The sequence below is a fragment of the Cervus canadensis genome, chromosome 27 (genome assembly GCF_019320065.1).
Source record: "Cervus canadensis isolate Bull #8, Minnesota chromosome 27, ASM1932006v1, whole genome shotgun sequence".
Taxonomy (NCBI): Eukaryota; Metazoa; Chordata; class Mammalia; order Artiodactyla; family Cervidae; genus Cervus; species Cervus canadensis.
The window spans coordinates 8,337,613-8,351,006 of NC_057412.1; the positions used below are offsets into that span (position 1 = coordinate 8,337,613).

At 44.2% G+C, this 13,394-nt stretch overlaps 1 protein-coding gene across 1 annotated transcript in view; it reads left to right on the top strand.

The window, feature by feature from the left end:
- ADAMTS5 (ADAM metallopeptidase with thrombospondin type 1 motif 5) overlaps positions 1-13,394 on the top strand; it is a 57,784-nt gene that overhangs the window by 35,805 nt on the left and 8,585 nt on the right. The window contains exons 5-8 of the mRNA XM_043448759.1: positions 1,795-2,078; positions 3,892-4,075; positions 4,661-4,836; positions 7,263-7,438. Of these exons, the coding sequence (XP_043304694.1) occupies positions 1,795-2,078; positions 3,892-4,075; positions 4,661-4,836; positions 7,263-7,438 (820 nt within the window). The remainder of the gene's footprint in view (positions 1-1,794; positions 2,079-3,891; positions 4,076-4,660; positions 4,837-7,262; positions 7,439-13,394) is intronic.

Sequence of the window (13,394 nt, forward strand, 5' to 3'; positions counted from 1 at the left end):
GATCCTTAGATCTTCAGTTCCTCAGTTTCCTTATCTCAAAATAAAGAAAATAATGCTCGTTGACCAAAAATTCTGTTCCAGTTTTTCCATAACATCTATGGAAAACAACACAAATGAACTTCTTGGCCAACACAACAGAATCTGCTACATAGAATTCTCCTAAAAATTGAATAAACTGATACATTAAAAGAACTGAAAAGAGTGTCCTGCTAAGTTGCTTCGTTGCTGTCTGACTCTGTGTGACCCTGTGAACTGTAGCCTGCCAGGCTCCTCTGTCCACAGAATTCTACAGGCAAGATTACTGGAGTGGGTTGCTGTTCCCATCTGCAGGGGATCTTCCCAACCCAGGGATCAAACCTGGGTCTCCTGTATTGCAGGTGAATTCTTTACCATCTGAGCCACCAGCAAAGCCCCAAAAGAGTGTCAGTGTATAACAAATATTCATCATTTTTAGTGTATAAATAATCAGTGTGTAGATCCTAAAATCAAGTAAATAGAAAAGTACTGAAACTGAAAGACAATATGTAAGCTCCTATACAAACTGAGGAAATTAACGGAGTTAACTCACTCAGAAGGAATTTCTTAGGGAAGCTTTCGGGGAAGGGGAGGTGTAGTTTAGCTTCTGAGTTTGCACTGTCTGTGTGTCAGCTTCTACTGACTCCCCACTCCCTTTCTGACTGCCCCATCACTGTGTACCAGACACCCTCCAAGGACCCAACAAATACCAATTGCATTCAACAACTGACACAAAGGGGAGAAAAGGAGGTGAAGAGTGACAAAGCGGGCTCAGTCCCAAGTTATCAGAGATATTTTCCTTTCTTTTCCCACTGCTTTAATACGTGGTGCCTGAAAGCTCTTCATTAAAATGCTTTCAGTCTAAGAGAAAGACTTGACTGACTTTGCTTCCTTCAGCTTATCAGGCCTGAAGGGGTGGATCTGGGTCATTTTTCTGTATTCCCAAATATCTGGTATGTTTGGTAGAACACGGTACATGCTAAGCTTATTGAGTGCAGCAATGACCGCGGCATCTCATTGTTCTTTATTTATGGAATTAATGGAAAGGTAACGTGGATGGGGGATGAGTGCATGAAAAAGAGGTAAGAATTGGGGCTGGTGTGGACAAAGGGGTATAGACAGGGCGCAAGGACAAACTCTCTTTCTCAAAGTTGTGAACACAACTTTGTCATTATTGTTGTTTTTGTTGTTGTGACACCCAGGTGGCACTAGTGATAAACAACCCGCCTGCCAGTGCAGGAGACATAAGAGACACGGGTTCAACCCCTGGGTCAGGAAGATCCCCTGGAGGAGGGCATGGCCACCCACTCCAGTATTCTTGCCTGGAGAATCCCATGGACGGAGGAGGCTGGTGGGCTACAGTCCATGGGGTCGCCAAGAGTCGGACACGAGTGAAGTGGCTTAGCACACAGCACACACACAGTTATTATACCCACTTTCTGATTTCCGCCAGGTCCATCCCAGTTTCTGTTAGTCCCTCAGCACGATGGTTATTTTCACAGCTAATCATTGCAAACTTTTATTTTATCAAATAAAATTCACTGCCATCATTATGATGCCATCATTATGGATACCCCAGGGCACATCATCCATCAGAAATCCTGGTGAGTGTTGGCGAGTTCATGGAGGCGCCCAGCCTCGTCCAGAGAGTCCCCTTGCCAGGGATCTGGGAATGTGATGTGTCTCCACACCAGCCAGAGTCTTGCCTGTTTAGAGCCATCATTTTCAAAGTTGGAAACAGAAACTCCAAACAGTGGCCAATCTTGGTTGTTCTTGTAGGTAACTGTTTGCTGGACCTACCACGCAAACAGATTCCGGGCCCCGAGGAGCTCCCGGGCCAGACCTATGACGCCAGCCAGCAGTGCAACCTGACCTTCGGGCCAGAGTATTCCGTGTGCCCCGGCATGGACGTGTGTGCCCGCCTCTGGTGCGCCGTGGTGCGCCAGGGCCAGATGGTGTGCCTGACCAAGAAGCTGCCGGCCGTGGAGGGAACGCCATGTGGGAAAGGGAGGATCTGCCTGCAGGGCAAGTGTGTGGACAAAACCAAGAAAAAATATTATTCGGTAAGTGCTTTTCTTGTCACGCAAGGCCCGAGCCCCAAGGGCTGAAGTACATTCCTGTGACATGTGGAGGGGACCATCCCCAGAAGGCTCTGCTTCCTAGTTAAAATATTTTTCCTTGAGGGATCTATTTACCGCTTCCTCTTTTACCCACAGGAGTCATCCTCAGCTGTCAATTACTGGAGAAAATGCCAGTCTCGGGTTATACCCAGTAATAAATAAGTAGAGAGCCCAGATTCTGTCTCATTGAGACCACAAGTAGGGCCCCCGAGTCACTGCTTGGAGTTTGTTTTCAAACTGCTCCAGTTATTGGAACACATTTGTTTCAATTCGGGAAGGAAATCCCAGTGGAGCTGACAGATGATCCTCAGGCATACTTGCTCAGCTCCAAAATGGTCGTGTTTTCCCCCTCATCGTGTGCCTGCCGCATGCTTAGTTGCTCAGTCGTGTCCGACTCTTTGCAAACCCACGGACTACAACCAGCCAGGCTCCACTGTCTGTGGGATTCTCCAGGCAAGAATACTGGAGTGGGATGCCATTTCATTCCTCAGGGGATCTTCCCAATCCAGGATCAAACCCAGGCCTCCCACCTTGCATCTGAGGCCATGGCAAGTTCATCTAACTTCAGGAACTAAAATAACCACACCTGCTGCAGGAAGGCACCCCACCTCCCTCCCTGTATACCCAGTCCAGCTTCAGGTCAGCTCCCACCAGCTTCACTTTTCAGCAAAGCATCGGCTCCTTCTCACTTGCAACATTTTCAGAGTCCCTGGAAGACCTTTGCCATGGGCACATTGCTTGTGCCTTTCAAGGCTTACCACCCAAGCTACCAGTCTCAGATACCCTGACACAGACACCCTGAACCATGCAACCAGAGGAGGTTCTTCAGGAATGCCCTTGACAAAGCAGTTTCTAATATCTTCCTTTTGGCATCTCTCGGCTTCCTGCTGCAGCGTTTCCAGAGGAATCAACCTGGGATGTCATAATAGGGCTTCATTCCCTGTGGCATGGGTCCATGTGATTGGATGCTATTAGTGTCTGCCCTGTTTCCTTTCTACTGGGTGTTAGGAAGTCAAGCTCAGGTCAGATATGTTTACATGTGACAGATGGGCTGTGTGATGTCTGCAAAGGGACTGCAGAACTTGAGCGCTCAAGAGGGAGAAAAGATGGAAGCATAATCAGCCTGGGATCATGCAGCTTCTTTAGCATCACACAATTCTTTAAAGATGCAAGGTCAGAGTGGACACAGAGTGAACCATGATTCGGTGGTGACGGACAGAAATGCACAGCATCAGAAGGTCCTCGCAGCATGCTCAGTACTTCAGGCGAAGTCTTCAAACCCTCTGGGCTTCCCAGGTGGCTCAGTGGTAAAGAATGCGCCTGCCAGCACAGGAGCTGCAGGAGACATGGGTTTGATCCCTGAGTCAGGAAGATGCCCTGCAGGAGGAAACGGCAACCCACCCCAGTATTCTTGGCATGGACACGGAATAATCCCACGGACAGGGGAGCCCGTGGTGGGCTACAGTCCATGGGGCCACAAGGAGCTGGACAAGAATGAGTGACCAAACACATACCCATTCAGATCCTCTAGTGCTGGGGCCGGGGGCAGGGGGCAGAAAAGGTGGATTGTTTAGAATTGGAATCGCATTGCAATTTCAGAGTGTTCAACATCTGTGACCGTGTTAAACTCAAGAGATGATCATGTCTTATCTGCGATGACGTTTCCGCTGAGTCATTGCATGCAAGTGATTTCTAAATGTACATTTTGAAAGTTGTCCACCCTTCTGAGTAAAATATCTCCTGTTTTCTGTTTTAGACATCAAGCCACGGCAACTGGGGGTCCTGGGGGTCCTGGGGCCAGTGTTCTCGCTCGTGTGGGGGCGGAGTGCAGTTTGCCTACCGCCACTGCAATAACCCGGCGCCCAGGAACCACGGCCGCTACTGCACCGGGAAGAGGGCGATCTACCGCTCTTGCAGCGTGACACCCTGCCCGGCTAATGGTACGCGGCTCCCAAGAGTCAGCAACCACCATAGATCCAGTGTCATTTGTATTCTGGGGCTTCCTTGGTGGCTCAGTGGTCAAGAGTCTGCCTGCCTATCCAGGAGACATAGGTTCAATTCCTGGGTCGGAAAGATCCCCTGGAGGAGGGAATGGCTCCAGGATTCTTGCCTGGGAAATCCTCTGGACAGAGGAGCCTGGTGGGCTACAGTTCATGGGGTTACAAAAGAGTCAGGCACAACTTAGCAACTGGACAACAACAATTTTTATTCTAGCAGTCGGCAATAGGAGAGGCTGAAGAAATATTCTATTAATCTTGTACTGCACTGTTCCACCAGGGTGCAAATCAGTAACAAATACATGAGTGGTTTTTAAATTATTATCAACAGTTGAGTATTCCGGGAGTAGGAAAAAATAATTGCTATTTTCAACTCTGTGGATAAAAATCCTTCAACACTGGTGTGTTGAGAGACTGTAGGAAAAAAAAAAAAAAAGTTAGCATCTTCTCCTTGAAAGTATTTACATGAATAGGAATGTATCTGAGTTTCAGAACAGAGTAATAATGTACTTTTTTTTTAATTTTTAGGTAAATCTTTTCGTCATGAGCAGTGTGAGGCCAAAAATGGATATCAGTCTGACGCAAAAGGAGTCAAAACCTTTGTGGAATGGGTTCCCAAGTATGCTGGAGTCCTGCCCGGAGACGTGTGCAAACTGACCTGCAGGGCTAAGGGCACTGGCTACTACGTGGTGTTCTCGCCAAAGGTAACTGCTCCCAGACTGCCCAGAAAAGTGGGTGTCCTTGGCGGAAGTTATTTGGTAGAATGGAGGCTGCACATACCAAATGTAAACAGTCATTATTTGAGGGGTGGCTAGATTTTGGAAGGTTTTATTTTCACCTCTGTAATTTCTGTATTTTCAAACTTGCTACAATGAATCAAAAGGATTTTGTAAACAGAACAAGTAAATGTTTTAAAAGCTATTTTTTGAAAACATGTAACTCTGTCAGGAAGATGAGTTGTGACCTTAACTTCAAAATAGTATTCCCTAGGTACGTTTGTAATTTCTCGTGTCTGACTCTTTGCAACCCCATGGACTGTAGCCCACCAGGCTCCTCTGTCCATGGGATTTCCCAGGCAAGGATACTAGAGTGGGTTGCCATGTCCTTCTCCAGAGGATCCTCCTGACCTAGGGTTAAAACTCGCATCTCATGCACTGGCAGGCAGATTCTGTGCCCCTGAGCCACCTGGGAAGCAAAGATAAATATAAAGGATGCCTAAAGTTTGTGTTCCCTACGTAGATGGAATGACTGCTTCTCAAAAGAATACTTTCTCATATTTTTAGCACAAATTATATTTGTAAAGGAGACTATAAAACAAGAAAGTTTTCTATTTTTCTATGTTTTATTGAAGAATTCCATTGGTGATTCATGAAGCAGGATGTCAACATCATTATCCCTGACCTAGACTTTAAAATGCCCTGCACTTTTAATATGAATCAGTGTCCCTCTAGATTTACACATCATAATATATACATGTGAAATGATCCTTTATTTTCCATAGAAGCGCATTTTCTAAATTACTGAAGTTTCACTTCTCACAATCAACATTATGCTATGGTTTAAAATACTGTTAATCTAATTTACAAATAGGCATGATATTTAAAGCCACCTCTGTAACAGGTCTTCAGATATTTATGACATATTATTGAAAAGTAATTAGCCTCCAACTAATAAAAATAAATGAAAAAAAAAAAGAAAAGTAAGTTAATGTCCAAGTTATGTGTGTTTTAAAACATTTCATCTTTTATTGTAAAATAATGCATTTTCTTTTAAAAATATTAAATAAAAGTGAAAAACATTATCTGGAAATATAATCATCCAGAGAGTTGTTAACCTGTTGAAGAAGAAAGAAAGAAAGTGAAGTCGCTCAGTTGTGTCCAACTCTTTGCGACCCTGTGGACTATAGCCCACCAGGCTCCTCCGTCCATGGGATTCTCCAGGCAAGAATACTGGAGTGGGTTGCCATTTCCTTCTCCAGGGGATCTTCCTGACCCAGGGATTGAACCCAGGTCGCCCACGTTTAACCTCTGAGCCACCAGGGAAGCCACCACAACCCAATTAACACGTCCACATATTCATATACTCACAGACGTATATGATGAGAGGTTTTGTGTATACACAAATACAAAATATGTACATTTATTCATATGACTGTGTGTGTTACTTGCACTTACATGCACAAACCAGTAAGAGATCATATGCATACTATTTTATAACTACCTTATTCAATATATGCTAATTCTTGTTTCAAAAATATGCAATCTCTTCCAGTAAGTACATTTCTCAGACTTGCCCAGACTTCTTTTTTTATACAAATTTGTCTCTATTTGGGGCTTCCTTAGTGGCTCCGTGGTGAAGAATCCACGTGCAATGCAGGAGACACAGGAGACTCGCGTTTAATTCCTGGAGGAGGGCATGGCAACCCACTCCAGTATTCTTGCCAGGACCATCCCATGGACAGAGGAGCCTGCTGGGCCATGGTCCATGGGTTTGCAAAGAGTCGGACATGACAAGCAGTTGAGCATGCATGCACACATCTCTATCTCAGCATCTCACCATTCCACACAATAGGGAATGCTTTCCAGCCGTGACAAGGCTGCGTGTGTCCGTGTAGATTTTCAGTGTTATGACAGTAATAACAAGTATGCAACCAAAAAGGATGTCCACATACTTGAGCCTGCTCAAATCCTGCTCTCCCTCTCCCCACACAAGCGACAAACAGTCCCACATCCTGGGTGAAATAGTCTATCAATAAAAAGACAAGACTATACCACGGGGACTTATCGCAGACACAGAAATCGAGATGAGGACCTTGGTTCTCCTAACACATTTAGAATTAGACTCAAGAGAGAAAGAAGAAAGAAAGGGCACAACCCTGATTTATCCCAGTTCTTCTTCCTGCCAATATGTCAAAGATTTTCTACTCAGTACTCCTGGAAACTATGGTTTGGGGTTGCGGGGGGGGGGGGTTGTTTGGTTTTTCTTTTTTCTTTTTTTTGGTTGTTTAGTTTCTGATATAAAATCTATTCCAATCAAACTTAAAAGTCCCAAATTAAAACTTGATTTTATCAAAGAAACCACGTATGCAGAGCCAGTATTTCCCATCGCTAAGGTGTCTCTCGTTATCCAGGTGACCGACGGGACGGAATGTAGGCCTTACAGCAATTCTGTGTGTGTCCGGGGGAAGTGCGTGCGGACAGGCTGTGATGGCATCATTGGCTCGAAGCTACAGTATGACAAGTGTGGCGTCTGTGGAGGAGACAACTCCAGCTGCACAAAGGTGGTTGGAACCTTCAATAAAAAAAGGTAATGTGAGAGAACCATTGCCCTTAACTGACCTGAACAAGACTTTCAGTTCAGCCGCTCAGTCATGTCCAACTCTTTGTGACCCCATGGACTGCAGCACGCCAGGCCTCCCTGTCCATCACCAGCTCCCGGAGTCTACTCAAACTCATGTCCGCTGAGTCGGTGATGCCATCCAACCACCTCATCCTCTGTCATCCCCTTCTCCCGCCTTCAATCTTTCCCAGCATCAAAGTCTTTTCAAATGAGTCAGTTCAGGTGGCTTTAGACTCTTGCAAAATTGATAAAGGAGGACTCGTTACATCCTAAGCTATCTGTGGGCATGTTACTCACCAGGGTTCTTGGCCTCCTCCAAGCAATAGAAATTGACTAGGGGGCAGACAAGAAATTCAGGCAAGGCTTTACTGGGGCCCCTGCTGATGCAAGGGGGAGCAAAAAACAAGCAACAGGTTCCCTTGTTTGCTCACTCCCCTGGGCAGGAGGAGCTCATTCTTTATATGGGGTGAGGGTAGGAGTGTGTCCATGGGCTGGCCAGAGGGGGACCTAGGTATTTTTCCCACCCTTCTGGTGGTATGACTCAGATGTTAAAGAATCTGCCTGCAATTCGGGAGACTACAGGTTCTATCACTGGGTCTGGAAGATGCCCTGGAGAAGCAGGAATGGTTACCCACTCCAGTATTCTTGCCTGGAGAATTCCATGGACAGAGGAGCCTGGTGGGCTACAATCCATAGAGTTGCAAAGAGTTGGACGCAGCTGAGCGACTGACACTCTCACTTTCTGGTGGTGTGGAATGAAGGGCGGCAGGCACAGAACCCTGTTTTTGGCTCCATGCTCTTCAAAAGTGGTGGTTGGGTTTTTTGATCTCTTCGTGTTTCTTGGGCCCAGAATTTGCCCCAGCGACACACAGTCGATCACACATGCAGTGATTTTTAGGCCCACACAGTTTCTCTGAGTTTTGTTGCTGGAGGAGAGGTGGGTCCAGGTGCAAGCATTGCAGCACTGCAGCAAAGCGTCCCGGGTCCCAGGCCCGTCCCAGAAAGAGCTTTAGCCAGGCCCCCCTACTTAATGCTTTATGAATATGAGAAGGGAAGGCAAGGACATGAAATGACCCTGGATGCCGACTGGAAACTCGTGGCACCTTTCGAAGCAGATGGAATCACAATGGCCGTGGCTTCAGGTTTTGTAGAGTGTGAAAAAGGCAAAGGAAAAATCTGTGACATTCCACTTGAGCCATACCTTGCAGATCTGTTATTCCTGAAACACAATTTAGGAAGAGATGACTGGTTTCCATCTTAACTACATTTTTTTAAACAAATAAATTCTCTTTGGGCTATATTTTTCTTGAGAAAACATTTCTCAAACCAAAATGTAAGTGATCTGCAGTGGTGTTGAGGGCAAGCCTGTTTTTGCGTGCACTACCCTGGTTTCTATCTACTCTATGAAGCATAATATCTGTTTCCTGCTCCCTCTCATGGTCCTTGATTACACTCTTGCTTTAAAAATGTAAGTTTAGAAAGTAACCAGTTTCTGGCATGAAATATTATACTCTCAGCTAGGATGACTGAGTCAGCTAAAGAGTCTGCAGAAACGCAGAATTGTTTTTCCTCTTCACCAGACTACCCTTGCGCTGTGTGGTATTGGTCAGATGGGACTTCCCAGGTGGCACAGTGGTAAAGAATCTGCCTGCCAGTGCAGGGGATGCCAGAGACACGGGTTTGATCCCCGGGTCGGGAAGATCCCCTGGAGCAGGAAATGGCAACGCACTCCAGTATTCTTGCCTGAAAAATTCCATGGACAGAGGAGGGCTACAGTTCCATGGTGGGTTACAGTCCATGAAGTCACAAAGAATCAGACATGACTGAGCATGCACACACACTCACACACACACATCAGTCAGGCGCATCTGTATTCCTGAGGTTTGTGCTGTGTTCTCTGTAACTGGAGAGGAATATACAAGCCAAGTCCACAAGAAGCATTTCTTAAAACAAATCACATGCCATGGTAATGTAAAAAACTAGAAGTGATCTTTGATATGATAAAAAATATATGGCTGGAGAACTAATTCTGTATTAAAATAGTCATTTCAAATCTTGTTTACTAGTGATATAATAATTATTCATCTAATGGTGTTGAACCATCTAAGTCAAAAAGGCTGCAAGTCCAATTATATTCTGCATTTCAGTATATTTCAAAGATGCAGGCACCTTAGAAATGATCCAGTCTAATGTTTTGCTTTATAAATGAGGGATTTGGGACTCCGAAAGTTTAAGATTTAGGCAGTTTTACATGACAGTTTTACATGAGGAATGCCAAAGTAGAGGCTATAGTTTAGGTCATAAAAATAGGATGCACAAGCTATTTGTTAAAAAGGAAAAAAAGAAGAGACAGAAAAAGAAGGAAGGGAAAAAATTCAGAACCAAAAGAGAAATAAAATTAGTTTTTAAAAAATAGCTTATGTATTATATGCTATGTATTTTTCCTACATCAACTTATAAGACTCTTACAATGCTAGATTTAGCTTTTAGGTTTTTTATGTATTTACAGCAAATAAACACGTATTTGCTGTCACACAAAAAGATGAAAGCACTCATGATAGCAACAAGAATGATGCACCATAAACCCTTGCAAATTGATTTGATCAAGATTAGAGTATGTGATGCAAATAACCTGTTTGAGTATCCTGAATAAATTATCTTGACATAGTTGATTGATAAAAAGGAACATTGATCTTGGAGCTGGAATATTTGCAGTCCAACTCTGATTTAGTAATTCCCTAGCCACGTGGCCTTGAAGAATCACTCAACTTCTTTCCTATTAACATCCTTGAAAGTAGAATGGAAATAATAGTAATTATCTTGCAAATAAGTGTTTCTGTGAGAATCAAATGAGATTATGCATATTAAAATATTTCACTAAGTTCAAAACTCTTCAGGAGCATGATCCTAATTTTAGTTCACTCCTCTCTCAATTTTCTTCATGTCCCTAAAGGGTAATTCAGTCCTTCTACTGCCTGGGGCTAAAACCTTGAGCTGTCTTTCACACCTCATTTTCTGTCACAACTCACATCCATTCATCTGCAAATCAGTCCTACTTCCAGGGTGTGTCCCAGAATCTGGTTGCCCCTCGCCAGCAGGAGGACAAACACCACCATCCCATGGTCATCCTCTTGGGCTGTATCAGTCCAGCCGTCTTCCCATGGGTGGCTCCCCAGCCCGTGGTTCTTCACGGTCTCTTCCTCACAGAGCAGAGAGAGTCATCCCTGCATTACCTGAGTCAGCTGGTGGCATTCCTGGGCTCAACCCTTCAGTGGCTGCCATCTCACTTAGAGTCAGTGCACAAGGCTGTTTTGTAACCTGGGTGATGCCAAAAGCTTTGGTCCCTGCCCTGCTCCAAGTCTCTTCTTCCCTGGCCTCTTCTCTTGTTCTGCTCTAACATCCTGGACTTCCCAACTTCCCAACGCTCTTCAGACATGGCAAGCAGGACCATGGGCACTGTTTCCTCTGCCTGGAACAGTTTTTGACAATGAATATAACCAATGCTTCCTCTAGAATTCCTTTAAATGTCTGCTAAATGTAACCCCCATCGCCCCCAGGCAGTGACTTTCTTAAATGAATTGGAGGGTCTCTCCCCCTTCCTCCTTGTTCCACTGTCTTCTTACTCTCCTCTCTTCTTCACAGCTCTTATCAACAGATATCATCGCATATCCTGTTTGGGGGTCTAACTCCTCCACTCTTGCTAGAATGTCACTTCCATGACAGCATGTGTAGTATGTAAGAATGCACATATTCCTTCATGGCAGGTGCTGTTCTTAGTACTATGGAGAAAGCCCTGGACACAAGAAGATTCCCTTTGCAAATAGGTTCATCTGTACCATTTTTCTAGATTCCACATATATGTGTTAATATAATATTTGTTTTTCTCTTTCTGACTCCATTCTGTATGAGACTCACTAGGTCCACCCATGTCTCTGCAGATGGCACAATTTTGTCCCTTTATATGGCTGAGTAATATTCCTTCATATATATATATGTACCACATCTTCTTGATCCATTCCTCTGGACATTTAGGTTGCTTCCATGTCCTAAATGGGAAGGAAATCCAAAAAAGAGGGGATATATGTATAAAGAAAAAAGAAGACTCCTTGCCCTGCCATCCACACTTCATACTTCATACATCCATGAAAACAGCTGCATTCATTCATGGCGACCAAGGAAACCGGTTAATGCCCAGAGTTTAAATGATACCAAACAGGGTGAAAGAAAACAAATAAGGAGTAAAAGGAAATCCTATTTTACTGAAGCATCAAGAAATCAGCACAGGAATCTTCATACTGCCCAGTGCCTTGAGCGCCTCAGTCTGGAGACCTGCCCAGGGCTGAGCTCCCAGTGATTCTCATGAGTATGAGTCAGACTCCAAGAAAAAGGATTTTAAAAAGCCTGTGCTGTCTGATTCTCTCAACCAACATTCTTTACTTTCTTGACACTCTGTTTGGTATCACTTAAACTCTGAGCATCACCAGAACATATTTTCATTTAACTGTTAGCAAGTTCAGCTGATTGAGCTAAAGTTTCCATGCACAGGGACGTGGTAAAAGGAGCAGAAACTAGGAGTCAAATGTCCTAGCACTGCCACTGGTTAACTCTAGTGAACTTGGCAAATTACTTTAATACATCTTCCCTGATAGGCGCTTTTTTTTCCCAAACACATATTTGAGTTTTGTTTAGATTTAGCGGTGTAATTCATTTACACATTGAATTTTTCTGCTTTCCCTTTTTAAAAATGTATTTATTTTTAATTGAAGGATACTTGCTTTATAGTATTATGTTGGTTTCTGCCAAACATCAACATGAATCAGCCACAAGCAGACATATGTCCCCTCCCTCTTGACCCTCCCTCACCATCCCAGCCATCTAGGTAGCCACAGAGCCCCAGCTGGAGGTCCCTGAGTCAGACAGAAAATTCCCATTGACTGTCTATTTTACACATGGTAATGTACGGTTTTGTCGTTGTCATTGTTCGGTCACTAAGTCATGTCCAACTCTTTGCGACCCCATGGACTGCAGCACACCAGGCTCACCTTTCCTTCGTTATCTCCCAGAGTCTGCTCAGATTCATGCCCACTGAGTTGGTGATTCTAACCATCTCATCCTCTGCCGCCCCCTTCTCCTTTTGCCTTCAATCTTTCTCAGCATCAGAGTCTTTTCCAATGAGTCAGCTCTTCTTATCAGGCGGCCAAAGTACTGGAGCTTCAGCTTCACCATCAGTCCTTCCAGTGAATATTCAGGGTTGATTTCCTTTCAGATTGACTGGTTAGATCTCCTTTCAGTCCAAGGGACTCAAGAGTCTTCTCCAGCACTGCAGTTTAAAAGCATCAATTCTTTGGTGCTCAGCCTTCTCTATGGTCCAACTCTCACATCCATACGTGACTACTGGAAAAACCATAGCTTCAACTAGATGGACCTTTGTCAGCAAAGTGATGTCTCTGTTTTTTAATATACTCTCTAAGTTTGTCGTAGCTTTTCTTCCAAGGAGCAGGCATCTTTTAATTTCATGGGTGCAGTCATTGTCGACAGTGATTTTGGCGCCCCCCCAAATAAATTCTGTCACTGTTTCCACTTTTTCCCCTTCTATTTGCCATGAAATTATGAGACCAGATGCCATGATCTTCATTTTTTGAATGTTGAGTTTTAAGCCAGCTTTTTCACTCTTCTCTTTCACCCTCTTCAAGGTGAAAGGCTTTTTAGGTAAGATGGAATATTTTTCTCCTGGCTTAGTTTGAAGCCATAGTAGAAACATCTCATCTCTTAATATTAGACACTTAAAAAAAAATCCTGTGACAGAATCTAATCCAAAATGTACTACATAAGTAAAGTTAATAAATCACATTGAATAGGTAAGCCATATCGTCAGCATTGCATCTTCTCTCTTCAAGACAGTAAGAAGTTCTGCCACCTGCCT